This window comes from Symsagittifera roscoffensis, chromosome 1 (genome assembly GCF_963678635.1).
Source record: "Symsagittifera roscoffensis chromosome 1, txSymRosc1.1, whole genome shotgun sequence".
NCBI lineage: Eukaryota > Metazoa > Xenacoelomorpha > Acoela > Convolutidae > Symsagittifera > Symsagittifera roscoffensis.
Window position 1 is genome coordinate 18927467 of NC_087062.1, and position 27751 is coordinate 18955217.

Here is a 27751-nt window from a genome sequence, read left to right on the forward strand (position 1 = left end):
ATTAAATGAAGCAATATTTCGCTTCTTTTTTAACGAAACTCTTGGAATATAAAATCTGTTCCAATTAGGCGGCGTCAGTGAAAATTTGGAAAATTTTGCATATTTCTGCCGTTTTTATATTCAGCTCATATCAATATTCTAGTCCCTATCAATAAATGTTAACTTTCATTGCAAATTTTAGATTACTGAAATCTGATTGGCTGATTTTTATTTTCGCGCATTCGGTCCTTCGCGTATGAGGGATTCCACCTTATTATCAACCTTCTTTTTCTTCTAACCTTATTCGCAAATATTGGTGCCAGTTTTGGGGCACCTTCACAGCTTTTTGATAACATGTGCTTTGATATTCGACTGGTAATAAGTTAACACAGTTGATGCATCTTAAGTTCATCAAATGAACCGAAAAAAGCTATTTGTTTCAAACAAACTCTCGATTTCAGAAAAAAAAATTTCATTTTATCTCACAATTTTTTTAATGCATGATTTATACATAATGTGGTTTTATACTCCAATTTGTTGTATGAAAAGTTATTGTGTATGCCTTTAGTTAAGAGTAATGAACGTAATGAGTACTTTTATACAGGTCTTGCGGATTTTCTTTGTTTTTTTTTTCAAGAAAAAGTCTAAAATTTGTTCACGCTCAGTTTTGATTTCTCGCGATTTGACTTAGGATTTATTTTTAAGTTTAGCGCATTTCCATTGTTAAAAGGAAGGCAAACTCCACTATCGAACAGAAAAATTGTAAAGGTAATAAAAACATGATCAATTTCTAATTTCGAAAATGGAAATTGATATCAGATTTCCCAGCGAAATAAAAGTTTTACCTAAATGATCCAGTTTTTTCAAATAGTGTTAATTTTAGCAAAAAAGTGTCCATCATAAATTGTTCTACAAAAGTTGAAGGCTCTTCAAAAAAACAAGTCAGTTTTTTCTCAGCTTCGTTGCGTTCATTACTCTTCTCCAACTGTTAGTTGGGTATATTTTGTTATATTCCAAATTATTTTTTGCAAAACTGAGTCTGTTTGTATTTGGTGCCACTTTTGCTGAATGGCATTCGCAATTTACAAACATATGTAGCTGCTTTATTCGTGACTTGTGTTTGTCGGTGGTTAAGCGGGCGTGGCTGTGTGGTTAGTGGGTGAGACTCAAAATCTCTAGATTGCAAATGGTCGCAGATCGAATCCTAGACCTAGCCGAGTTTTTACTAATTCGAGGCTCATTTCTATTTTTTCTTTTTGCGTTTTCTAGAGCTTCTTTTTGTTCTCGCTAGCGTTCGCGAAGCGAAGCATCACCTCTGTGTAAAACTTGAAAATTTGCACCCCTGTAATGGGTTGTTGTCATAGTTCTCCTTGGGGTTCCGCCTCAATATATGACTGCTGAAATCCTTATGGTTTAGGAGATGTGACAATTTTTGTGGTTTTTTTTCAAACTTATCCAAATTTTTAAATTCTCCCTTAATTGGTGGAGATTGTCAGAGTACTTAGGATGTACGAATCTTGTCTCTAAATTTGACTGCTCAAATCCTTCTAGTTTCCGAAATATGACGTTTTATATGATTTTTCAATTTTTTTTAAATTCTTCGCAACGTGTGAAATTCCCAACCCTTAAGTGAGTTGCTGTCGGGGTCCTATCGGCAGTTGCAAATCTTGACTTCAATTGTGATAAATTCCAAAAATTTAAGTTCAAAAAATCTTATGTAATTCCCTACGCTTAAGTGATTTTCTCTGAGGGTACTTCCAGGGTACTTTTGCAGATGTAGTTTCTTACATGACTGTTGAAATCCTTTATCATTTCGAAATTTGACGTGTTGTTTTTAAAGGGTTTTGTCACAATAATTTTCAAAAGTTTCGAGATACGACGAATTTTGTTATTACAAAACTCTTCAATTGACGAAGATATATATTTTTTAAAGTATATTGTTTTTGTTTTTATAAATTGGAGTAAAAGATTGATGGTCGTAAATGATATACGTATGGCTTGATGAAAAGTGCAAAACAAAAATGAAATCGTTAGAAAAATGAAATCGTTATTTAGAAATGAAATCGTTATAGAAGTTTTTTAAATACGGAAACCCAGTATTTTAGGAGATTTTAATTAATTAAGAACCGGAAGCTGTAAGTAACACACTAGCTGATTTTACATTGATTGTAAATTCAACAATTTTGATTTGCATAATTCAAATATTTTCTCGCCTTAAAGGTTTATTCGGCTTTATTTGCTTCATATAGCGTGGTTTGAAGAGCAAAACACATTTCTTATGTTTCTAAATATGTATATACAAAATTTTTGACATCAAGTTTCTGAGCCCAACAGGCGTTTGCATGATTTTTCTGGCTCTGTTAATGCTTCGTAAATTGGTTACCATGCTAACTTAACGCTGGTAATTATTGTTCTTGACAGTTTTTTCTTAAAATGAACTGCATTTATGACAATCGAGAAAAACTATTGGAAAAAGGGATTAATTGAGCAATCCCCCCCCCCCCCCGTAATGACCAATTGAGCTATCTCTCCCCCCCCCCCCCAGCAAAGCCGGTAAAACGCTACAAAACGACGTCAGCAAACGCAAATACATGGTTAATGTGTTCGCAGCACGCAATCAATTGAACGAGTGAAGTTTATTTTAAATAAAAAATTCGAGAAAAAATTTGACAAGGAAAAAAAATTTCAAATTTATTGTTGGAAATTTTTGTTTGTACGACCATGGCCTCATCGAGCAAAGCAACTTACCATAGTTGGTGCCCTAGCCTTATATCTGAATATCAAAAATTGTTCTCCGCAGCACATTAAAATTGCTTTTTTCATTTAGGACAAAAAAGGCGCTTTATGCGACCCAAGTCGCCTTAGTTTTATTGATTCTTTTTTCACTCTGAATTTAATTTTTGAGCTTTGATATTGTAAACTTATGCGTTCCACTATCGTTGAAGAAACTGATTTATGATTTCATATCATTCAAACAATTTTGAAGTGGCTATAAACATGTCTCAAGTACCTATTGAGCTATCTCCCCCCCCCCCCCCACGCGAGAATGGGGGGGAGGGGATTGCTTAACTGATCCGGAAAAAGTTCTAAAGCAGGTTTTAAAATAGCGGCTCTTGTCTCATTTGACAGCTAGCTTGCCATTTCATATCTGCAAACTTTCACACGTAGTGCTAAGTTTAGCTCCAACTCTATGTTTTAAGCTTCTTAGAAAGTGATTTTGAAAGTTTTCGGACAAATATTTGGGTTTGTACATAATTTCGGCAACTACTGAAAATTCATGTTTAATTTTGCCATGCTTCGTAATGCAAAGCAATGTGTCAATGTTTAAGTACTGCTTTGAATGTTTTTGGTTCAACGACCAGTTTTTTAGGTGTTTAGCCAAAAACATTTTTTTCTTCAGTTTGATGGAAATCAGTTCAAGTTCAATCGGTCCGTTTTTCAATCTGATCTGTCTCTGGAGATTTGTTTGAATTATGACATTTTGAAGAGATATGATAATATAGATAATCGTTTGTTATGATTGATTGTTTTTCGTTTTCTACGCAGAAGTTCATCTGTTTGGATGTTTTTGTTGAGCTATCGGTTTATCTATTGTGAGGAACTATGATAACTTCAAGTTATCACGATGGTTATTTCCGCTTTGGTCTATTTTAGCAATCTGATTCTTCTTTCTATCTTTCAACCATGGAGTGTTTTTAAAGGAGTGAATTCAGCTTTGTCTGCTGCAGCTTAAAAGGTATACTTCATAAAGAATTTTGAAGTTATGTATTGTGGTATTCGCGTCAATCAGATGATATCCTAGTTTTTAATAATAAACTTAATTGCAAAAACGGGAGGTTCTGTTTTTTTTTGTTCACTTGACGGTGCATATCACAAATATAAATAAGTCCACGTGTTGAAGTATTAAAACACCAATATAATACTATTTTTATTCTTGGGATTATCAAGGATTTTGCAATCGGGTACTAGACTATTTCTCGTAAATAACTTTGTTCACAGTACTCATCTGGACTCATCTCCTGGTGGTACCTTAGTTCAGAATGAATTTAAGTTTCTTTGTCGGTTTTTTTTGTCGGTTAGTTGCCACATCTACGATTTGTTTAAGTTTGCAGTACACAATTTTCATGTAGCTGCCTTAAGTATTTAAGAATTTTGAATATCCAGCTGAATCGAAATTCGTTTTTTATAGTGTTTGTAATTTTACCAATTCGATTTTTTAAAATTTCTTTTTTTTTCTAGTTTTTTTTCGCTATAATAGATATCTGCTTATTTCACAAAGACTTAGTGGCCTTTTTACTGCGTCGTTTGAAGACCAAAAAAAAATTGTTTGTGCTTGTGTGCATTTTGAGGGGAAGCGGACTTACTTTTTTTATTATTTGTTTAGAATTGTTGGAAATTTTTTCGGCATGAAGGGTTTCTGCTCATGCGTTTTTCTTGTTATTGCCTGGTAAGTTTCGTTGCGATGCTAATTTTGCCTTCTATGCTCATGGCATATGTTTTTTTTCTGAACTCTCTTCATTCATTTTGATATATCTAGTTGTATGTATAGTTATAAAATATCGGTATTACTTTTTTGCTGATGTTTTTTTTTCCGGCTTTATGGTTGTCAATTGAGCTCTTGGTTTAGTTTCCGAATTTTGCATCAAGTCAATATATGGCTCCTGTAGATACTATTTGGGCATTACATGTATTTTTTCCAATAAGATTTTGCCGAACCATTTTGGTTGATTTTCAGCTGATTGGCTGTCGGCCTTAATTCTTTCGGCTTATCTAATATTTTGTTTCCTACAAATTTTCAAAAGTATTTTTGAGATTGATAAGACTTTGGCTCCAAATTTTTGAATGCTCAAATTTAACCTCACGTGGAACTCTTTGAAAAATTTTTGACAACTTTAAACATAAAAAACTTATGATTTTCAATTTTTTTTTCGTTCTACAGGTTCTTTTTTCAACGGTAACAACGTTCGAAGTTCTCTTAGATTTTTCTTGAGCGTTGTGCTGTTTTAAACCTGTACTTAAGCCAAGTTGCGAGACGCCCAGCTTCACCTTTGTAATTTCATTGAGGTCAGCGTTTCATTTTTTTGTATTCGAAGTACAAATTTTAATTCACTTCAAACAATGGTTGTCAAAATTTTCATGCTCATGTAAGTTTGTTACCATATATTCAATCGAGAATGTTTAAATTTTTTTTTGAAAATGATTAAACCATTTTGAAAATAGTTTTTTTTTTGGAAAACAGAAAGTGCTGTTTGATACTATCTTCTATATTTCTATTTCCAACTATTTCAGAAGTCAAGTTGCAAAGCTCCAATGCACGGCATAGGAGATATGGCTTGTTTTGAAGTTTTAAAAATGTGTAGTACTGGATTGTTGATGCAGCTCATGTGTATGTTGGCTAAATATGGCGATCGTTGCTCAATTTTGAAATTTAACCGTCTGACAATGTGCAATTTGTTTGTTTCTATCAAAACATCCCCGAAATTTTCTTTTCACTAGCTTATAATACTATATTTGCGCGGTATCGCAAAAGGTGCGAAGCTCCGCTTCACCCCTGTGTCAATGATTGTTTTGGTTAGTTTCTCTATATCTTTTGTTTCCAAAGATACTTCTATTTGGAACTCTTTCGTTTCGTTGTCACCTATCCAATAATCAATCGGTGAGAGTCGATTACAAGTTATGAAGTGAATTTTTTTGGATGAGAATTTGTGTTAGCTTAGTCAGTTTCCGGTGTTTGAGTTAGTTCGCTGTTGATTTCAATTTCGCAGCTTTTGCTATTGACAACTACTCGAATACTGATATGTTTTTGCTACTCTTGCAGTCGTGACTCGGCTCGTTAATATCTAATTTTCCCTAGTGGACTTATTTTTATCCTATTACACTATTCAACAAAATCAACAGAAAGTTTATTAGGGGTCCATATGTGCCGCCTTCCAGTGGTGGACTCGACAGACAGCCTCGCCTGTCTGCAAATGGCACAACCACAACCTCCTATCTGGGAAACTAACAACGACTTAAGTTTATTAGACTGACGGTATGTTTTATTGCCTTGTTTTAGATCAGTTTGACTTGGTTAGTTTTTTTGCGGGCTTGTTATAACCATCACCAGCAGATGCCGGTGATCCCCATAACTTGTCCTGTATGTCTCAGCACAATAGTGCCAGATGACAATCTTAGCAACCCCGGATGTGGTCACGTGTTCCACACATCATGCATAGAAGAGTGGTTCAGAGTGCATAAATGTCGAACATGTCCGCATTGTAGAAAGACTTCACGCCTAGCGCAATCACATGCCATATATTTACAATTCGACGAAAACGCGCTAAATGAAACACTTCCACGAGTTTATTGCCACAGTGATGAAGTAGAATTAGTTCCAAAAACTAGCGCAGAACTGGAAAAGGATAATGATAGGCTTAAACGCGAATTGACCAAAGTGAAGTCAGAGCTGTCCAGTTATAGTACTAAAATGGAACAGGAAAAAACATCGAGAGAGCAGACAATTTCGTATCTAAGCAACCAGGTAACTAACATGGAGTCAAATCTCTCTGAAAAAAATGAGCAGTGCGCGTCTTTAACTAGAAAAGTCAGTTCGATTAATGATTCGCTTGTGCAAGCTAGAAATGATGTAAATAGAAAAGTATTTAAGATTCAGGATTTAGAGCGACAACTTCATTCTGCCAAGAGTCGCTTCGAAGCTGAAGTTGAAAGGCCCTGTTTGATTCGTAGTCTTCTGAATGCTAAAAGTAGTGAAATAAGAGCAAAGGTGGAAAATTATAAGCAAATGGGTGATCATGGAATCCAGGTTTTGTCCGAGTTTGCTGTTGCCGCAGACAGCGAAGCCCGACGACTTAAAAACGAACTGAGAAACTTGCGCGTGGAAGTCGAAATGTTGAAAGAGAATTCGGAAAGTTCAAGACGAAGCAATATCGAATTGACTTCACGAGACTTTCCTACTAGCAAACTTTCTTCGTTGAAACGCCAATTTTCTGGAACAAGTACTTATAATTTGGACGAGACTCTTGATCATAGCGCTGATTTGAGGTCAAAGGACTTGAAAAGGTCTGCGAATGAAAACGCTCATAGCAGGCTTTCAGATATTTTATCTTCGGCAGATGAAGGCAAAGAAAACTCATTTATCGAAGAGATAGCGAATGAACAAAGTGTGCGGTCATCGTCCGGGTCTAAAAACAGCAGTCAGGATCTTAAAGCCGGAACTTCTAAGGCAGGTGCTGTAAAGAAAAAAGCTTTCGTTCCGGTTCATAGCGATGACGATGATATTTTGATGGAACAAACAATCATGATCGAATCGCCAGAGTTTAGAAATCCACTTTCAAAAGTCAAGGGAAGTCTACTCAATCGAAATAGCAGTAAACCCAATTCCAAAGGCATTAAAAGGTCTTATAACGGACTGGGGTTCAGTTCTGCGCCGCTATTCCAAAGAAGTAATAGCTTTCGCAAGTAAACTGTTGCAATACTGACACAACAAATTTTAATACTTGTGATTTGATTTTTGAAATAGCGGTTTGTTAGTTTCACAGTAATTTAAATTTTGAATTCTTTGTATGTTTTAGTAGTTTGAGGCCGAGAGCGTACCTTCAACGCAGTTGGAAGACTTTTCATGTTATTAAGTGACAATAAACGAAGTGAAGACACTTATTTAGGTCGTGCTTTTTGCCGTCAAAGTTGTTCACGCTCAAAATTGATTTTTCGCGTTCAGATTTTGTTGATTATATATGCGATCAGCTTAGTGTATTATTACGAACCTTCTTTTTTTCTAAGCTAACTGGCAAATAAAATTGTTCATTAAAAGTGTTTTTTTATTTAGAAATTTCTATAGCATTGGAAATTGCATAGCATCTGTTCTCTGCTTTATTTGTGGCTAGTGCTTGGGACCTACTAAACGTCCGTGGCAGACTCCCAATCTCTAGGTCGCAGGTTCGAATCTCAGGCGTAGCCGAGTTTTTACTAATTGGAGGATTTTTTCTAATTTTTTATTGCACTTTATAGAGCTGCTTTTTGACGTGTTTCAATTCAAATTTATCTCAACTAAAGCTAAGGGTTGTGGCATCTTTTTAATTTTTGTGGGGATTGGTAGTTCTTGAACTAACTAATTAAAGCTTAAATGATGTAAAATGTTCTTATTTTCAATGAAGTCGCCCTAAACAGAATCATGTTGGTAAATATAAAAATGAAATATTTTCAACGTCAACCCGATTATTCGCAACATGACAACTCGCAACAAAAGAACCCGCAGAAAGACAAATACATTGTTTTAGCATAAGTATCATTTCGCAAATGCAAGAACGCACAATAAACTTCTTGGATAATCTAGTAATTGCTAAACGTCAGTTAATGAATTGAAAACACTTATTTAGGACGTGTGGTTTTGTTTAGTTTTTCAGGAATTGTTTGCGCTTAAATTTGATTTTTCGCTGTTTGATGTATTTTTCATCTTCAGTTGAAAAATTAATTTTCTAAATGGTACGAAATTACGCTCCGATAACGAATGTGCAATTAGCGCGCAAAAACGTGGTTGACTGTAAGTTTCGAAAGTGGATCATAATTTGAAGATTTTCCAGTGAAATATAGTTATTACTCGTCGATCGAATTTTCTCCTCGATTGGGTTTGCTGTATCGTGAAAGAGTTTAAAACACTTGCGAGAGCAAGTGTCGTGTAATCGGGAGATCTTTTTTTTTTTTACTGTAAACAACTATTTTTGCAAATTTGTAAGAAATTGTGAGTTTGCTTTTTAAGTTAACCTTACCAACTTCGATACCCTTTCCAATTAACCTAGAGGCAACACAGTTGCCTTTGTATCCTACGATCTGGGCTTCATCGGCTTAGCTACCTTATTATTTTGTCACTTCAAAAAATGGTTTATTTTTTTGTGAAAGTTCAGTTTGTTTGTGTTGCAAGGTAAAAACTTAATTACTCAAAAAATTATTACAACATTTTCTCATGTCATTTTTCTGCATTTGGCTCAATGGGCGACTACCCACTTGTTGTCGGCATTCTAGGCGCTCGGTAAATGCTTAAAGCTCATTCAATACTGGTGGTTGTGTTTTTCGACTGTTCTGAAATATTTTTCGGTTTTGTTTTTTCCTTCTCGTTTTCTCTTCGCTAGCTTGCACTATGGCGCTTAAAATTCAAAAAGCTTACTAATCGAAAAGCTGGGATATCAAAGGTTCTTTGAAACTCGAAAGTTACAATTTTTTCGATAAAGTATTTTTTACCGTCTACTTGAGTTAATTGACACTTTTACAACTGAATATGGCGATATTCGCCCATTCCGCTATAGCATTTTTAATCATGCATCAGTCGGTTCTTCCCTTGGTGCTCATCTTCTCGCTCGGTATATGTGAATTCATTTAGCCTTTTCCAACTGAATGTTGGCAATGTTCGCCCATTCCACTAAAGCATTTTCATCTACCATCAAATGGTTCTTCCCTTTGTGCTCATCTTCTTGCATTGGGTATTGGTTTTTTTGGTTGATAAAAACCTCGATTTTAACTCAGACCGGAAAGTAGTATCATTTTTAATTTGATCTTGGTTTGGTGGTGCAGATCCCTATTATATATTAGCCTGGTTTTCAAAACGCGAAGACCATCCAGGCTCTAGGCCATTTGTTCTAGAGGTAAATCCGGTTGCCTTTGTACCCTAAGGTTTCGGGTTTGAGTACCGTTCTTCGGAGCTTGATTCTATAATTATATATGAAATTGATTTTTTTCCAGGAAAAAAAAGAATGTCTGCTTACTTATTGCCGGCTAATTTTCAACTTCCAATTTAAACAATTCTTATAGACGTCTTGATATTTCGTAAATTTATCAACTCTCAATTCGAATTTTTTTGTTCCGACCATTGAAAATGGGTAGGGAGCTTTGTATTCGAGTGTGTTTTAGTTTTTTCTTCTTTTTGTTTTCCACGCAAAAGCAGCTACCATAAGTAATCATCGGACAGGGTTGAGTGATATATCATTTTAAAGCCCTTTCATTCGTGTTTCGAACCACATTAAAAAATTTCCCGGTGTCGAGAAAAACCGGTTTGAAATTTTTGATTTTTAGTCTAATTTCGAGCGAGTGAGCAGGCTTACATTAGCCTATTTTTGCCTAATTTAAGCCTCGAAAATTTAGTTTTACTCTACTGAAGTTAGTTTTTGGAGTTTTCAGCTTCATCTTAAGAATCAAAAACTTCAGAATTTTGGTAAATAATTTTAAAAAATTATTTAAAATTTTTTTTTCTACTTTTGTTATTTGTCTTCAAAAATTGTTTTCCAATTTGCATATTTTACATGACTGACGAAAATGCTGAAGCTCTACTTTTTTGCTCAGATTCTTTTATCACACCAAGCCGAAAAAACGACACTAATTGGAAAAAAATTTTGTTGTAATTTTAAAGACTGCTCGGAACATTCTGTGCTACTTGCACAGTAACCGGTTATCCTTGTTTTGTTTTCTTATTGTTCCGACTTGAAAAAGGGGGAGGAAGTTTGTATTCGAGTGTATTTCAGTTTTCTCTTTTATTTTTGTTTTCGACACAAAAGTAGGTACCTCAAATAATCATCGGACTGGGTTGAGTGATATATCATATTGAAGCCCTTTCTGTCGTGATTCGAACCACATTAACAATATGCCTGTGTCAAGAAAAACTTGTTATACGTTTTTGATTATTTTTCTAATTTTGAGCCAGTGAAACGAGCGAGCAGGCTTGTTTATGCTTAATTTCAACCGTTTGAAATAACTTACTTATGCTTAATTTTAATTTTACTCGAATAAAAAATAGTTTTTTGGAGTTCTTAACGCCATTTTGGGAATCAGAACTTCACAAAACAATTCAGCAAAAAAGCTTGACAAAATTTGTGGTTTTTTCTTTTTAATTGACTTTGTTTTTCTGGTCAGTTTTCTTCAAAAACTTGCCCGATTTCCCAATTTAACCATAAATGTCCTACTCTCGAATTTCTAGTTGTCTTTATTCAGATCTTTTTAAGGAAGTCACGACATAATTTGAAAAAAACTTTTGTGCATTTTTTTAGACTATGGTCAGAATATTCTGTGCTACTTGCACAGTAACTGGCTGGCCTGGTTTATAATGGTTTCGGTTTATATTTTATAAGCTTTTTCAACCTATTTTGTTGTCGTTTGAAGGGCAAACCTTTATTTTTTGACAATTCAGGATAATTATGGTGTAAAATTTTCAATTTCTAGTGGTATTTTTTTGTTGGGAGGCTTAGTGCCTACTCAATAAATGATACTTAAAGCTTAATTAATGCTGGTGGTTGGTTTCTCGGTTTTTTTCGAAGTTGATTTTTTCATTTTTTCAAATTTGTTTTTGTACTTTTTCAGGAAAAGTTCTAAAATTTGTTCAGTATCAGTGGTTTGACTTGTGATTTCTGCTTATGTTCAGTTCATCTTTGTTAAAAGGTTGCATACTCCGCCAGAACCATACTCCACCTATTGATCCAGTTTTCTCAAATTGGGTTAATTTAATCAAAAAAGCGTCAATCTAAATTTTTATTAGAAATTCAAGGCTTAAGGACATCTATTTTATTCTAAAATTTGAGATTTTTTTTTAAGTTGAGATTTTAAAAAAATGAATCCTAATTTTTTTCTGTTTACTTACGTAGTTTTCGAATTAGCGATTACCATCTCATTTCTTTTTTACTAGCTTGCAATGCTAGGCTTGCGTTACCTTGCAAGTGGTGCAAGGTTCCGCTTTGCCTCTTTGTTAATTTAAATGATTGTTATGTTTTATGTAAAATGATTTCTAACAAATTTTCGTTTAAGAGGAAATAATATAAATTTTTGAAATATCTTTTATATCCTTTGAAAACAAGGATAGCTGGTTGCTGTGCACTTAGCACAAACATTTCGACCAAAAAAAATCTAAAATGACAATAAAATGCAAAATTGAATTTTCTCAAATTGGGTTAATTTAATCAAAAAAGCGTCAATCTTAATTTTTTTTTAGAAATTCAAGCCTTAAGGACATCTATTTTATTCTAAAATTTGAGATTTTTTACAAGTTGAGATTTTGAAAAAATTAATCCTAATTTTTTTCTGTTTACTTAAGTAGTTTTCGAATTAGCGATTACCATCTCATTTCTTTTTTACTAGCTTGCAATGCTAGGCTTGCGTTACATTGCAAGTGGTGCAAGTTTCCGCTTTGCCTCTTTGTTAATTTAAATGAATGTTCTAGTTTTATGTAAAATGATTTCTAACAAATTTTCGTTTCAGAGGAAATAATATAAATTTTTGAAATCTATTATCTATTATATATTTAAATGCGGGCTTCACTATCTCGCCATGTTTAAGCTTTTTCAACGTATTATTTTAACATGTTTAAGTTATATCATATATTGCAATGGGTAAGAATTTTTTTTTCGATTTTCCAATTTGATTTTAGTGGTTACTTTACCGAGTTTAAATTAAGCAGCCCAATATCGAATTAGGGGTGGCGAATTTGGCCTCCAATTTTGAATGCCCGATCATTTTAGTTAACAAGATAAGATGATTTTTGAGATTTTTTCAGAATTTGAAATAAAATAATTTACAAAACTTGAAGTTCCCAACCCTGTAGTTGGGTGCTGTCAGAATACTCTAAGGAGTTACAAATCTTGCCTCCAAATATGACTGTTCAAATCCTTGTAGTTTTCGAGATAGACGTTTTTTGTGTTTTTTTTCAAAAAAATTTCAGAAAATTTAGTTTAATTTGTTTTCGCAAAATCTGATATTCCCAATCCTGTAGTTGGGTCCTGTCAGAGTATTCTCAAAGATTGCGAATCTTGCCTCCAAATATGACTGCTCAATTCTTTGTAGTTTTCGAGATATGATGTTTTTTGTGATTTTTTCAAAAATTTTCAGAAAATTTTAATTAATTATTTCTCAAAATTTGAAATTCCCAATCTTGTAGTTGGGTGCTGTCGGAGTAACCTAAGGAGGTACAAATCTTGCCTCCAAATATGACTGTTTAAATTTTTGTAGTTTTCGAGATGTGACGTTTTTTTGTGATTTTAAAAAAAAAATTCAATAACCTATATTAATTTTTTTCGTAAAGTCTGAAACCATGTAGTTGGGTCCTGTCAGAGTAATCTCAAAGATTGCGAATCTTGCCTCCAAATTTGATTGCTCAGTTCTTTGTAGTTTTCGAGATATGACGTTTTTTTGTGATTTTTTCAAAAATTTTCAGAAAACTTAAATTATTATTAGTTTTTAAAACTCTGAAATTCCCAACCCTGTAGTTAATTCATTTCAGAGTACTCTCAAAGATTTCGAATCTTGCCTCCAAGTATGACTGCTCAGTTCTTTGTAGTTTTCGAGATATGACGATTTTTGTGATTTTTTCAAAATTTTTCAGAAAACTTCAGAAAGTTTAAATTAATTGTTTTTCAAAATTTGAAATTTCCAACGCTATAGTTCGGTGTTGTCAGGGTAATCTAAAGAGTTGCAAATCTTGCCACATGCGACTGCTAAACGCGACTGCTCAATGCTTTTAGTTTCCGCGATGTGACGTTTATTGATTTTTTCAAAATTTTTTCAGAAATTTGAAATATAATAATTTACAAAACTTGAAGTTCCCAACCCTGTAGTTGGGTGCAGTCAGAATACTCTAGGGAGTTACAAATCTTGCCTCCAAATATGACTGTTCAATTCCTTGTAGTTTTCGAGATAGACTTTTTTGTGATTTTTTCAAAAAATTTTCAGAAAATTTAGATTATTTTTTTTCGCAAAATCTGATATTCCCAACCCTGTAGTTGGGTCCTGTCAGAGTATTCTCAAAGATTGCGAATCTTGCCTCCAAATATGACTGCTCAATTCTTTGTAGTTTTCGAGATATGATGTTTTTTGTGATTTTTTCAAAAATTTTCAGAAAATTTTAATTTATGATTTCTCAAAATATTGAAATTCCCAATCTTGTAGTTGGGTGCTGTCGGAGTACCCTAAGGGGTTACAAATCTTGCCTCCAAATATGACTGATTAAATCTTTGTAGTTTTCGAGATGTGACGTTTTTTTGTGATTTTTCAAAAAAAAATTCAGTAACCAATATTAATTTTTTTCGTAAAGTCTGAAACCATGTAGTTGGGTCCTGTCAGAGTAATCTCAAAGATTGCGAATCTTGCCTCCAAATTTGATTGCTCAGTTCTTTGTAGTTTTCGAGATATGACGTTTTTTTGTGATTTTTTCAAAAGTTTTCAGAAAACTTAAATTATTATTAGTTTTTAAAAATCTGAAATTCCCAACCCTGTAGTTAATTCCTTTCAGAGTACTCTCAAAGATTTCGAATCTTGCCTCCAAGTATGACTGCTCAGTTCTTTGTAGTTTTCGAGGTATGGCGATTTTTGTGATTTTTTCAAAATTTTTCAGAAAACTTCAGAAAGTTTAAATTAATTGTTTTTCAAAATTTGAAATTTCCAACGCTATAGTTCGGTGTTGTCAGGGTACTCTAAAGAGTTGCAAATCTTGCCACATGCGACTGCTAAACGCGACTGCTCAATGCTTTTAGTTTCCGCGATGTGACGTTTTTTGATTTTTTCAAAATTTTTTCAGAAATTTGAAATAAAATAATTTACAAAACTTGAAGTTCCCAACCCTGTAGTTGAGTGCAGTCAGAATACTCTAAGGAGTTACAAATCTTGCCTCCAAATATGACTGTTCAATTCCTTGTAGTTTTCGAGATAGACTTTTTTTGTGATTTTTTTCAAAAAATTTTCAGAAAATTTAGATTATTTTTTTTTTCGCAAAATCTGATATTCCCAACCCTGTAGTTGGGTCCTGTCAGAGTATTCTCAAAGATTGCGAATCTTGCCTCCAAATATGACTGCTCAATTCTTTGTAGTTATCGAGATATGATGTTTTTTGTGATTTTTTCAAAAATTTTCAGAAAATTTTAATTTAATATTTCTCAAAATTTGAAATTCCCAATCTTGTAGTTGGGTGCTGTCGGAGTACCCTAAGGAGTTACAAATCTTGCCTCCAAATATGACTGTTTAAAACTTTGTAGTTTTCGAGATGTGACGTTTTTTTGTGATTTTTCAAAAAAAAATTCAGTAACCAATATTAATTTTTTTTGTAAAGTCTGAAACCATGTAGTTGGGTCCTGTCAGAGTATTCTCAAAGATTGCGAATCTTGCCTCCAAATATGACTGCTCAATTCTTTGTAGTTTTTGAGATATGATGTTTTTTGTGATTTTTTCAAAAATTTTCAGAAAATTTTAATTTATTATTTCTCAAAATTTGAAATTCCCAATCTTGTAGTTGGGTGCTGTCGGAGTACCCTAAGGAGTTACAAATCTTGCCTCCAACTATGACTGTTTAAATCTTTGTAGTTTTCGAGATGTGACGTTTTTTGTGATTTTTCAAAAAAAATTCAGTAACCAATATTAATTTTTTTCGTAAAGTCTGAAACCATGTAGTTGGGTCCTGTCAGAGTAATCTCAAAGATTGCGAATCTTGCCTCCAAGTATGACTGCTCAGTTCTTTGTAGTTTTCGAGATATGACGATTTTTGTGATTTTTTCAAAATTTTTCAGAAAATTTCAGAAAGTTTAAATTAATTGTTTTTCAAAATTTGAAATTTCCAACGCTTTAGTTCGGTGTTGTCAGGGTACTCTAAAGAGTTGCAAATCTTGCCACATGCGACTGCTAAACGCGACTGCTCAATGCTTTTAGTTTCCGCGATGTGACGTTTTTTGATTTTTTCAAAATTTTTTCAAATTTGAAATAAAATAATTTACAAAACTTGAAGTTCCCAACCCTGTAGTTGGGTGCAGTCAGAATACTCTAAGGAGTTACAAATCTTGCCTCCAAATATGACTGTTCAAATCCTTGTAGTTTTCGAGATAGACTTTTTTTGTGATTTTTTCAAAAAATTTTCAGAAAATTTAGATTATTTTTTTTTCGCAAAATCTGATATTCCCAACCCTGTAGTTGGGTCCTGTCAGAGTATTCTCAAAGATTGCGAATCTTGCCTCCAAATATGACTGCTCAATTCTTTGTAGTTTTCGAGATATGATGTTTTTTGTGATTTTTTCAAAAATTTTCAGAAAATTTTAATATAATATTTCTCAAAATTTGAAATTCCCAATCTTGTAGTTGGGTGCTGTCGGAGTACCCTAAGGAGTTACAAATCTTGCCTCCAAATATGACTGTTTAAATCTTTGTAGTTTTCGAGATGTGACGTTTTTTTGTGATTTTTCAAAAAAAAATGCAGTAACCAATATTAATTTTTTTCGTAAAGTCTGAAACCATGTAGTTGGGTCCTGTCAGAGTAATCTCAAAGATTGCGAATCTTGCCTCCAAGTATGACTGCTCAGTTCTTTGTAGTTTTCGAGATATGACGATTTTTGTGATTTTTTCAAAATTTTTCAGAAAATTTCAGAAAGTTTAAATTAATTGTTTTTCAAAATTTGAAATTTCCAACGCTTTAGTTCGGTGTTGTCAGGGTACTCTAAAGAGTTGCAAATCTTGCCACATGCGACTGCTAAACGCGACTGCTCAATGCTTTTAGTTTCCGCGATGTGACGTTTTTTGATTTTTTCAAAATTTTTTCAAATTTGAAATAAAATAATTTACAAAACTTGAAGTTCCCAACCCTGTAGTTGGGTGCAGTCAGAATACTCTAAGGAGTTACAAATCTTGCCTCCAAATATGACTGTTCAAATCCTTGTAGTTTTCGAGATAGACTTTTTTTGTGATTTTTTCAAAAAATTTTCAGAAAATTTAGATTATTTTTTTTTCGCAAAATCTGATATTCCCAACCCTGTAGTTGGGTCCTGTCAGAGTATTCTCAAAGATTGCGAATCTTGCCTCCAAATATGACTGCTCAATTCTTTGTAGTTTTCGAGATATGATGTTTTTTGTGATTTTTTCAAAAATTTTCAGAAAATTTTATTATAATATTTCTCAAAATTTGAAATTCCCAATCTTGTAGTTGGGTGCTGTCGGAGTACCCTAAGGAGTTACAAATCTTGCCTCCAAATATGACTGTTTAAATCTTTGTAGTTTTCGAGATGTGACGTTTTTTTGTGATTTTTCAAAAAAAAAATGCAGTAACCAATATTAATTTTTTTCGTAAAGTCTGAAACCATGTAGTTGGGTCCTGTCAGAGTAATCTCAAAGATTGCGAATCTTGCCTCCAAATTTGATTGCTCAGTTCTTTGTAGTTTTCGAGATATGACGTTTTTTTGTGATTTTTTCAAAAATTTTCAGAAAACTTAAATTATTATTAGTTTTTAAAAATCTGAAATTCCCAACCCTGTAGTTAGTTTCTTTCAGAGTACTCTCAAAGATTTCGAATCTTGCCTCCAAGTATGACTGCTCAGTTCTTTGTAGTTTTCGAGATATGACGATTTTTGTGATTTTTTCAAAATTTTTCAGAAAACTTCAGAAAGTTTAAATTAATTGTTTTTCAAAATTTGAAATTTCCAACGCTATAGTTCGGTGTTGTCAGGGTACTCTAAAGAGTTGCAAATCTTGCCACATGCGACTGCTAAACGCGACTGCTCAATGCTTTTAGTTTCCGCGATGTGACGTTTTTTGATTTGTTCAAAATTTTTTCAGAAATTTGAAATAAAATAAATTACAAAACTTGAAGTTCCCAACCCTGTAGTTGGGTGCAGTCAAAATACTCTAAGGAGTTACAAATCTTGCCTCCAAATATGACTGTTCAATTCCTTGTAGTTTTCGAGATAGACTTTTTTTTGTGATTTTTTCAAAAAATTTTCAGAAATTTTAGATTATTTTTTTTTTCGCAAAATCTGATATTCCCAACCCTGTAGTTGGGTCCTGTCAGAGTATTCTCAAAGATTGCGAATCTTGCCTCCAAATATGACTGCTCAATTCTTTGTAGTTTTCGAGATATGATGTTTTTTGTGATTTTTTCAAAAATTTTCAGAAAATTTTAATTTAATATTTCTCAAAATTTGAAATTCCCAATCTTGTAGTTGGGTGCTGTCGGAGTACCCTAAAGAGTTACAAATCTTGCCTCCAAATATGACTTTTTAAATCTTTGTAGTTTTCGAGATGTGACGTTTTTCTGTGATTTTTCAAAAAAAAATTCAGTTACCAATATTAATTTTTTTCGTAAAGTCTGAAACCATGTAGTTGGGTCCTGTCAGAGTAATCTCAAAGATTGCGAATCTTGCCTCCAAATTTGATTGCTCAGTTCTTTGTAGTTTTCGAGCTATGACGTTTTTTTGTGATTTTTTCAAAAATTTTCAGAAAACTTAAATTATTATTAGTTTTTAAAAATCTGAAATTCCCAACCCTGTAGTTAGTTCCTTTCAGAGTACTCTCAAAGATTTCGAATCTTGCCTCCAAGTATGACTGCTCAGTTCTTTGTAGTTTTCGAGATATGACGATTTTTGTGATTTTTTCAAAATTTTTCAGAAAACTTCAGAAAGTTTAAATTAATTGTTTTTCAAAATTTGAAATTTCCAACGCTATAGTTCGGTGTTGTCAGGGTACTCTAAAGAGTTGCAAATCTTGCCACATGCGACTGCTAAACGCGACTGCTCAATGCTTTTAGTTTCCGCGATGTGACGTTTTTTGATTTTTTTCAAAATTTTTTCAGAAATTTGAAATAAAATAAATTACAAAACTTGAAGTTCCCAACCCTGTAGTTGGGTGCAGTCAGAATACTCTAAGGAGTTACAAATCTTGCCTCCAAATATGACTGTTTAAAACTTTGTAGTTTTCGAGATGTGACGTTGTTTTGTGATTTTTCAAAAAAAAATTCAGTAACCAATATTAATTTTTTTGTAAAGTCTGAAACCATGTAGTTGGGTCCTGTCAGAGTAATCTCAAAGATTGCGAATCTTGCCTCCAAATTTGATTGCTCAGTTCTTTGTAGTTTTCGAGATATGACGTTTTTTTGTGATTTTTTCAAAAATTTTCAGAAAACTTAAATTATTATTAGTTTTTAAAAATCTGAAATTCCCAACCCTGTAGTTAGTTCCTTTCAGAGTACTCTCAAAGATTTCGAATCTTGCCTCCAAGTATGACTGCTCAGTTCTTTGTAGTTTTCGAGATATGACAATTTTTGTGATTTTTCAAAATTTTTCAGAAAACTTCAGAAAGTTTAAATTAATTGTTTTTCAAAATTTGCAATTTCCAACGCTATAGTTCGGTGTTGTCAGGGTACTCTAAAGAGTTGCAAATCTTGCCACATGCGACTGCTAAACGCGACGTGACGTTTTTTGATTTTTCAAAATTTTTTTCAGAAATTTGAAATAAAATAATTTACAAAACTTGAAGTTCCCAACCCTGTAGTTGGGTGCAGTCAGAATACTCTAAGGAGTTACAAATTTTGCCTCCAAAAATGACTGTTCAAATCCTTGTAGTTTTCGAGATAGACTTTTTTGTAATTTTTTCAAAAATTTTTCAGAAAATTTAGATAATTTTTTTTTCGCAAAATCTGATATTCCCAACCCTGTAGTTGGGTCCTGTCAGAGTATTCTCAAAGATTGCGAATCTTGCCTCCAAATATGACTGCTCAATTCTTTGTAGTTTTCGAGATATGATGTTTTTTGTGATTTTTTCAAAAATTTTCAGAAAATTTTAATTTATTATTTATCAAAATTTGAAATTCCCAATCTTGTAGTTGGGTGCTGTCGGAGTACCCTAAGGAGTTACCAATCTTGCCTCCAAATATGACTGTTTAAATCTTTGTAGTTTTCGAGATGTGACGTTTTTTTGTGATTTTTCAAAAAAAAATTCAGAAACCAATTTTAATTTTTTTTCGTAAAGTTCGAAACCCTGTAGTTGGGTCCTGTCAGAGTAATCTCAAAGATTGCGAATCTTGCCTCCAAATTTGATTGCTCAGTTCTTTGTAGTTTTCGAGATATGACGTTTTTTTGTGATTTTTTCAAAAATTTTCAGAAAACTTGAATTATTATTAGTTTTTAAAAATCTGAAATTCCCAACCCTGTAGTTAGTTCCTTTCAGAGTACCCTCAAAGATTTCGAATCTTGCCTCCAAGTATGACTGCTCAGTTCTTTGTAGTTTTCGAGATGTGACGTTTTTTTGTGATTTTTCAAAAAAAAATTCAGAAACCAATATTAATTTTTTTCGTAAAGTCTGAAACCATGTAGTTGGGTCCTGTCAGAGTAATCTCAAAGATTGCGAATTTTGCCTCCAAATTTGATTGCTCAGTTCTGTGTAGTTTTCGAGATATGACGTTTTTTTGTGATTTTTTCAAAAATTTTCAGAAAACTTAAATTATTATTAGTTTTTAAAAATCTGAAATTCCCAACCCTGTAGTTAGTTCCTTTCAGAGTACTCTCAAAGATTTCGAATCTTGCCTCCAAGTATGACTGCTCAGTTCTTTGTAGTTTTCGAGATATAACGATTTTTGTGATTTTTCAAAATTTTTCAGAAAACTTCAGAAAGTTTAAATTAATTGTTTTTCAAAATTTGAAATTTCCAACGCTATAGTTCGGTGTTGTCAGGGTACTCTAAAGAGTTGCAAATTGCAAATCTTGCCACATGCGACTGCTAAACGCGACGTGACGTTTTTTGATTTTTCAAAATTTTTCTCAGAAATTTGAAATAAAATAATTTACAAAACTTGAAGTTCCCAACCCTGTAGTTGGGTGCAGTCAGAATACTCTAAGGAGTTACAAATCTTGCCTCCAAAAATGACTGTTCAAATCCTTGTAGTTTTCGAGATAGACTTTTTTTGTGATTTTTTCAAAAATTTTTCACAAAATTTAGATTATTTTTTTTCGCAAAATCTGATATTCCCAACCCTGTAGTTGGGTCCTGTCAGAGTATTCTCAAAGATTGCGAATCTTGCCTCCAAGTATGACTGCTCAGTTCTTTGTAGTTTTCGAGATATGACAATTTTTGTGATTTTTCAAAATTTTTCAGAAAACTTCAGAAAGTTTAAATTAATTGTTTTTCAAAATTTGCAATTTCCAACGCTATAGTTCGGTGTTGTCAGGGTACTCTAAAGAGTTGCAAATCTTGCCACATGCGACTGCTAAACGCGACGTGACGTTTTTTGATTTTTCAAAATTTTTCTCAGAAATTTGAAATAAAATAATTTACAAAACTTGAAGTTCCCAACCCTGTAGTTGGGTGCAGTCAGAATACTCTAAGGAGTTACAAATTTTGCCTCCAAAAATGACTGTTCAAATCCTTGTAGTTTTCGAGATAGACTTTTGTAATTTTTTCAAAAATTTTTCAGAAAATTTAGATAATTTTTTTTTCGCAAAATCTGATATTCCCAACCCTGTAGTTGGGTCCTGTCAGAGTATTCTCAAAGATTGCGAATCTTGCCTCCAAATATGACTGCTCAATTCTTTGTAGTTTTCGAGATATGATGTTTTTTGTGATTTTTTCAAAAATTTTCAGAAAATTTTAATTTATTATTTCTCAAAATTTGAAATTCCCAATCTTGTAGTTGGGTGCTGTCGGAGTACCCTAAGGAGTTACAAATCTTGCCTCCAAATATGACTGTTTAAATCTTTGTAGTTTTCGAGATGTGACGTTTTTTTGTGATTTTTCAAAAAAAAATTCAGAAACCAATTTTAATTTTTTTTCGTAAAGTTCGAAACCCTGTAGTTGGGTCCTGTCAGAGTAATCTCAAAGATTGCGAATCTTGCCTCCAAATTTGATTGCTCAGTTCTTTGTAGTTTTCGAGATATGACGTTTTTTTGTGATTTTTTCAAAAATTTTCAGAAAACTTAAATTATTATTAGTTTTTAAAAATCTGAAATTCCCAACCCTGTAGTTAGTTCCTTTCAGAGTACCCTCAAAGATTTCGAATCTTGCCTCCAAGTATGACTGCTCAGTTCTTTGTAGTTTTCGAGATGTGACGTTTTTTTGTGATTTTTCAAAAAAAAATTCAGAAACCAATATTAATTTTTTTCGTAAAGTCTGAAACCATGTAGTTGGGTCCTGTCAGAGTAATCTCAAAGATTGCGAATTTTGCCTCCAAATTTGATTGCTCAGTTCTGTGTAGTTTTCGAGATATGACGTTTTTTTGTGATTTTTTCAAAAATTTTCAGAAAACTTAAATTATTATTAGTTTTTTAAAATCTGAAATTCCCAACCCTGTAGTTAGTTCCTTTCAGAGTACTCTCAAAGATTTCGAATCTTGCCTCCAAGTATGACTGCTCAGTTCTTTGTAGTTTTCGAGATATAACGATTTTTGTGATTTTTCAAAATTTTTCAGAAAACTTCAGAAAGTTTAAATTAATTGTTTTTCAAAATTTGAAATTTCCAACGCTATAGTTCGGTGTTGTCAGGGTACTCTAAAGAGTTGCAAATTGCAAATCTTGCCACATGCGACTGCTAAACGCGACGTGACGTTTTTTGATTTTTCAAAATTTTTCTCAGAAATTTGAAATAAAATAATTTACAAAACTTGAAGTTCCCAACCCTGTAGTTGGGTGAAGTCAGAATACTCTAAGGAGTTACAAATCTTGCCTCCAAAAATGACTGTTCAAATCCTTGTAGTTTTCGAGATAGACTTTTTTTGTGATTTTTTCAAAAATTTTTCACAAAATTTAGATTATTTTTTTTCGCAAAATCTGATATTCCCAACCCTGTAGTTGGGTCCTGTCAGAGTATTCTCAAAGATTGCGAATCTTGCCTCCAAATATGACTGCTCAATTCTTTGTAGTTTTCGAGATATGATGTTTTTTGTGATTTTTTCAAAAATTTTCAGAAAATTTTAATATATTATTTCTCAAAATTTGAAATTCCCAATCTTGTAGTTGGGTGCTGTCGGAGTACCCTAAGGAGTTACAAATCTTGCCTCCAAATATGACTCTTTAAATCTTTGTAGTTTTCGAGATGTGACGTTTTTTTGTGATTTTTCAAAAAAAAATTCAGTAACCAATTTTAATTTTTTTTTGTAAAGTTCGAAACCCTGTAGTTGGGTCCTGTCAGAGTAATCTCAAAGATTGCGAATCTTGCCTCCAAATTTGATTGCTCAGTTCTTTGCAGTTTTCGAGATATGACGTTTTTTTTGTGATTTTTTCAAAAATTTTCAGAAAACTTAAATTATTATTAGTTTTTAAAAATCTGAAATTCCCAACCCTGTAGTTAGTTCCTTTCAGAGTACCCTCAAAGATTTCGAATCTTGCCTCCAAGTATGACTGCTCAGTTCTTTGTAGTTTTCGAGTTATGACGATTTTTGTGATTTTTTCAAAATTTTTCAGAAAAGTTCAGAAAGTTTAAATTAACTGTTTTTCAAAATTTGAAATTTCCAACGCTATAGTTCGGTGTTGTCAGGGTACTCTAAAGAGTTGCAAATCTTGCCACATGCGACTGCTAAACGCGACTGCTCAATGCTTTTAGTTTCCGCGATGTGACGTTTTTTGATTTTTTCAAAATTTTTTCAGAAATTTGAAATAAAATAATTTACAAAACTTGAAGTTCCCAACCCTGTAGTTGGGTGCAGTCAGAATACTCTAAGGAGTTACAATTCTTGCCTCCAAATATGACTGTTCAAATCCTTGTAGTCTTCGAGATAGACTTTTTTTTGTGATTTTTTCAAAAATTTTTCAGAAAATTTAGATTATTTTTTTTTCGCAAAATCTGATATTCCCAACCCTGTAGTTGGGTCCTGTCAGAGTATTATCAAAGATTGCGAATCTTGCCTCCAAATATGACTGCTCAATTCTTTGTAGTTTTCGAGATATGATGTTTTTTGTGATTTTTTCAAAAATTTTCAGAAAATTTTAATTTATTATTTCTCAAAATTTGAAATTCCCAATCTTGTAGTTGGGTGCTGTCGGAGTACCCTAAGGAGTTACAAATCTTGCCTCCAAATATGACTGTTTAAATCTTTGTAGTTTTCGAGATGTGACGTTTTTTTGTGATTTTTCAAAAAAATATTCAGAAACCAATTTTAATTTTTTTTCGTAAAGTTCGAAACCCTGTAGTTGGGTCCTGTCAGAGTAATCTCAAAGATTGCGAATCTTGCCTCCAAATTTGATTGCTCAGTTCTTTGTACTTTTCGAGATATGACGTTTTTTTGTGATTTTTTCAAAAACTTTCAGAAAACTTAAATTATTATTAGTTTTTAAAAATCTGAAATTCCCAACCCTGTAGTTAGTTCCTTTCAGAGTACCCTCAAAGATTTCGAATCTTGCCTCCAAGTATGACTGCTCAGTTCTTTGTAGTTTTCGAGATATGACGATTTTTGTGATTTTTTCAAAATTTTTCAGAAAACTTCAGAAAGTTTAAATTAATTGTTTTTCAAAATTTGAAATTTCCAACGCCATAGTTCGGTGTTGTCAGGGTACTCTAAAGAGTTGCAAATCTTGCCACATGCGACTGCTAAACGCGACTGCTCAATGATTTTAGTTTCCGCGATGTGACGTTTTTTGATTTTTTAAAAATTTTTTCAGAAATTTGAAATAAAATAATTTACAAAACTTGAAGTTCCCAACCCTGTAGTTGGGTGCAGTCAGAATACTCTAAGGAGTTACAAATCTTGCCTCCAAATATGACTGTTCAAATCCTTGTAGTTTTCGAGATAGACTTTTTTTGTGATTTTTCAAAAATTTTTCAGAAAATTTAGATTATTTTTTTTCGCAAAATCTGATATTCCCAACCCTGTAGTTGGGTCCTGTCAGAGTATTCTCAAAGATTGCGAATCTTGCCTCCAAATATGACTGCTCAATTCTTTGTAGTTTTCGAGATATGATGTTTTTTGTGATTTTTTCAAAAATTTTCAGAAAATTTTGATTTATTATTTCTCAAAATTTGAAATTCCCAATCTTGTAGTTGGGTGCTGTCGGAGTACCCTAAGGAGTTACAAATCTTGCCTCCAAATATGACTGTTTAAATCTTTGTAGTTTTCGAGATGTGACGTTTTTTTGTGATTTTTCAAAAAAAAATTCAGAAACCAATTTAAATTTTTTATCGTAAAGTTCGAAACCCTGTAGTTGGGTCCTGTCAGAGTAATCTCAAAGATTGCGAATCTTGCCTCCAAATTTGATTGCTCAGTTCTTTGTACTTTTCGAGATATGACGTTTTTTTGTGATTTTTTCAAAAACTTTCAGAAAACTTAAATTATTATTAGTTTTTAAAAATCTGAAATTCCCAAACCTGTAGTTAGGTCCTTTCAGAGTACTCTCAAAGATCTCGAATCTTGCCTCCAAGTATGACTGCTCAGTTCTTTGTAGTTTTCGAGATATGACGTTTTTTGTGATTTTTTCAAAAGTTTTCAGAAAACTTCAGAAAGTTTAAATTAATTGTTTTTCAAAATTTGAAATTTCCAACGCTAAAGTTCGGTGTTGTCAGGGTACTCTAAAGAGTTGCAAATCTTGCCACATGCGACTGCTAAACTCGACTGCTCAATGTTTTTAGTTTCCGCAATGTGACGTATTTTGATTTTTTCAAAATTTCTCGAAGAACTTATCTACAAAGAAATTCAAAAATTTGAAAATACTAACTTGATGAAGATACAACCTTTATTGTCAGCGTACACCCAGGCGTCTCTAATATTGCCTTTTAATATGAATGCTCAAATCTTTTTAGTTTTCGAGATACGACGTTTTTTTTTCATTTTTTTTTCGGGAATTTAGGTTTTAAAAAAAAATTCACAAAATTTTGGATTCCTAACCCTATAGTAGGGTGCTCTCAGGGACTCTCAGTGGTTGCAAATCTGGCCTCCAAATTTCTCCAAGGGCCATTAAGTTTTTGAGATGACGCTTTAAAAATGGGAATTAAAAAATTTTAAAAGTTCGAAATTACCAACCCTGTAATTCGGTGCAGTCAGAGTACACTAAAAGTTTGCAGATGTTGTTTTCAATATATGCGGTTTTTTCATGAGCTGTCGAAAAATTTCGAAGCACCGAAGGTGCGTTAAGCGCTAGTATCTTTTATAACCTTTGAAAACAAGGATAGCCGGTTGCTGTGCACTTAGCACAAATATTTCGACCAAAAAAAATCTAAAATGACAATTAACTGTAAAATAAAATTTTCTCAAATTGGGTTAATTTAATCAAAAAAGCGTCAATCTTAATTTTTTTTTAGAAATTCAAAGCTTTAAGGACATGTATTTTGTTCTAAAATTTGAAATTTTTTACAAGTTGAGATTTAAAAAAAATGAATCCTAATTTTTTTCTGTTTACTTACGTAGTTTTCGAATTAGCGATTACCATCTCATTTCTTTTTTACTAGCTTGCAATGCTAGGCTTGCGTTACCTTGCAAGTGGTGCAAGGTTCCGCTTTGCCTCTTTGTTAATTTAAATGAATGTTTTAGTTTTATGTAAAATGATTTCTAACAAATTTTCGTTTAAGAGGAAAAAATATAAATTTTTGAAATCTATTATATATTTAAATGCGGGCTTCACTATCTCGCCATGTTTAAGCTTTTTCAACGTATTATTTTTACATGTTTAAGTTATATCATATATTGCAATGGTTAAGAATTTTTTTTTTGATTTTCCAATTTGATTTTAGTGGTTACTTTACCGAGTTTAAATTAAGCAGCCCAATATCGAATTAGGGGTGGCGAATTTGGCCTCCAATTTTGAATGCCCGATCATTTTAGTTAACAAGATAAGACGATTTTTGAGATTTTTTCAGAATTTGAAATAAAATAATTTACAAAACTTGAAGTTCCCAACCCTGTAGTTGGGTGCAGTCAGAATACTCTAAGGAGTTACAAATCTTGCCTCCAAATATGACTGTTCGAGATATGATGTTTTTTGTGATTTTTTCAAAATTTTTCAGAAAATTTTAATTTGTTATTTCTCAAAAATTGAAATTCCCAATCTTGTAGTTGGGTGCTGTCGGAGTACCCTAAGGAGTTACAAATCTTGCCTCCAAATATGACTGTTTAAATCTGTGTAGTTTTCGAGATGTGACGTTTTTTTGTGATTTTTCAAAAAAAATTCAGTAACCTATATTAATTTTTTTGGTAAACTCTGAAACCATGTAGTTGGGTCCTGTCAGAGTAATCTCAAAGATTGCGAATCTTGCCTCCAAATTTGATTGCTCAGTTCTTTGTAGTTTTCGAGATATGACGTTTTTTTGTGATTTTTTCAAAAATTTTCAGAAAACTTAAATTATTATTTGTTTTCGCAAAATCTGATATTCCCAACCCTGTAGTTGGGTCCTGTCAAAGTATTCTCAAAGATTGCGAATCTTGGCTCCAAATATGACTGCTCAATTCTTTGTAGTTTTCGAGATATGATGTTTTTTTGTGATTTTTTCAAAATTTTTCAGAAAATTTTAATTTATTATTTCTCAAAAAATGAAATTCCCAATCTTGTAGTTGGGTGCTGTCGGAGTACCCTAAGGAGTTACAAATCTTGCCTCCAAATATGACTGTTTAAATCTGTGTAGTTTTCGAGATGTGACGTTTTTTTGTGATTTTTCAAAAAAAAAATTCAGTAACCTATATTAATTTTTTTGGTAAAGTCTGAAACCATGTAGTTGGGTCCTGTCAGAGTAATCTCAAAGATTGTGAATCTTGCCTCCAAATTTGATTGCTCAGTTCTTTGTAGTTTTCGAGATATGACGGTTTTTTGTGATTTTTTCAAAAATTTTCAGAAAACTTAAATTATTTAGTTTTTAAAAATCTGAAATTCCCAACCCTGTAGTTAGTTCCTTTCAGAGTACTCTCAAAGATTTCGAATCTTGCCTCCAAGTATGACTGCTCAGTTCTTTGTAGTTTTCGAGACATGACAATTCTTGTGATTTTTTCAAAATTTTTCAGAAAACTTCAGAAAGTTTAAATTAATTGTTTTTCAAAATTTGAAATTTCCAACGCTATAGTTCGGTGTTGTCAGGGTACTCTAAAGAGTTGCAA

General features: G+C 32.7%; 3 protein-coding genes across 4 annotated transcripts in view; 2 read left to right on the forward strand and 1 right to left on the reverse strand.

Annotated features, from left to right (window-relative positions):
• LOC134839461 (uncharacterized) overlaps positions 1-27751 on the forward strand; it is a 595847-nt gene that overhangs the window by 548844 nt on the left and 19252 nt on the right. The window lies entirely within an intron of this gene.
• LOC134839386 (cilia- and flagella-associated protein 221-like) overlaps positions 1-27751 on the reverse strand; it is a 475835-nt gene that overhangs the window by 279643 nt on the left and 168441 nt on the right. The gene's annotated exons all lie outside the window — the stretch shown is intronic.
• On the forward strand, positions 6038-7509 carry LOC134855236 (E3 ubiquitin-protein ligase TRAIP-like). The gene has a single exon (XM_063871701.1). It carries the CDS (start codon positions 6089-6091, stop codon positions 7439-7441), a length of 1353 nt encoding a protein of 450 aa, XP_063727771.1. The 5' UTR covers positions 6038-6088; the 3' UTR covers positions 7442-7509.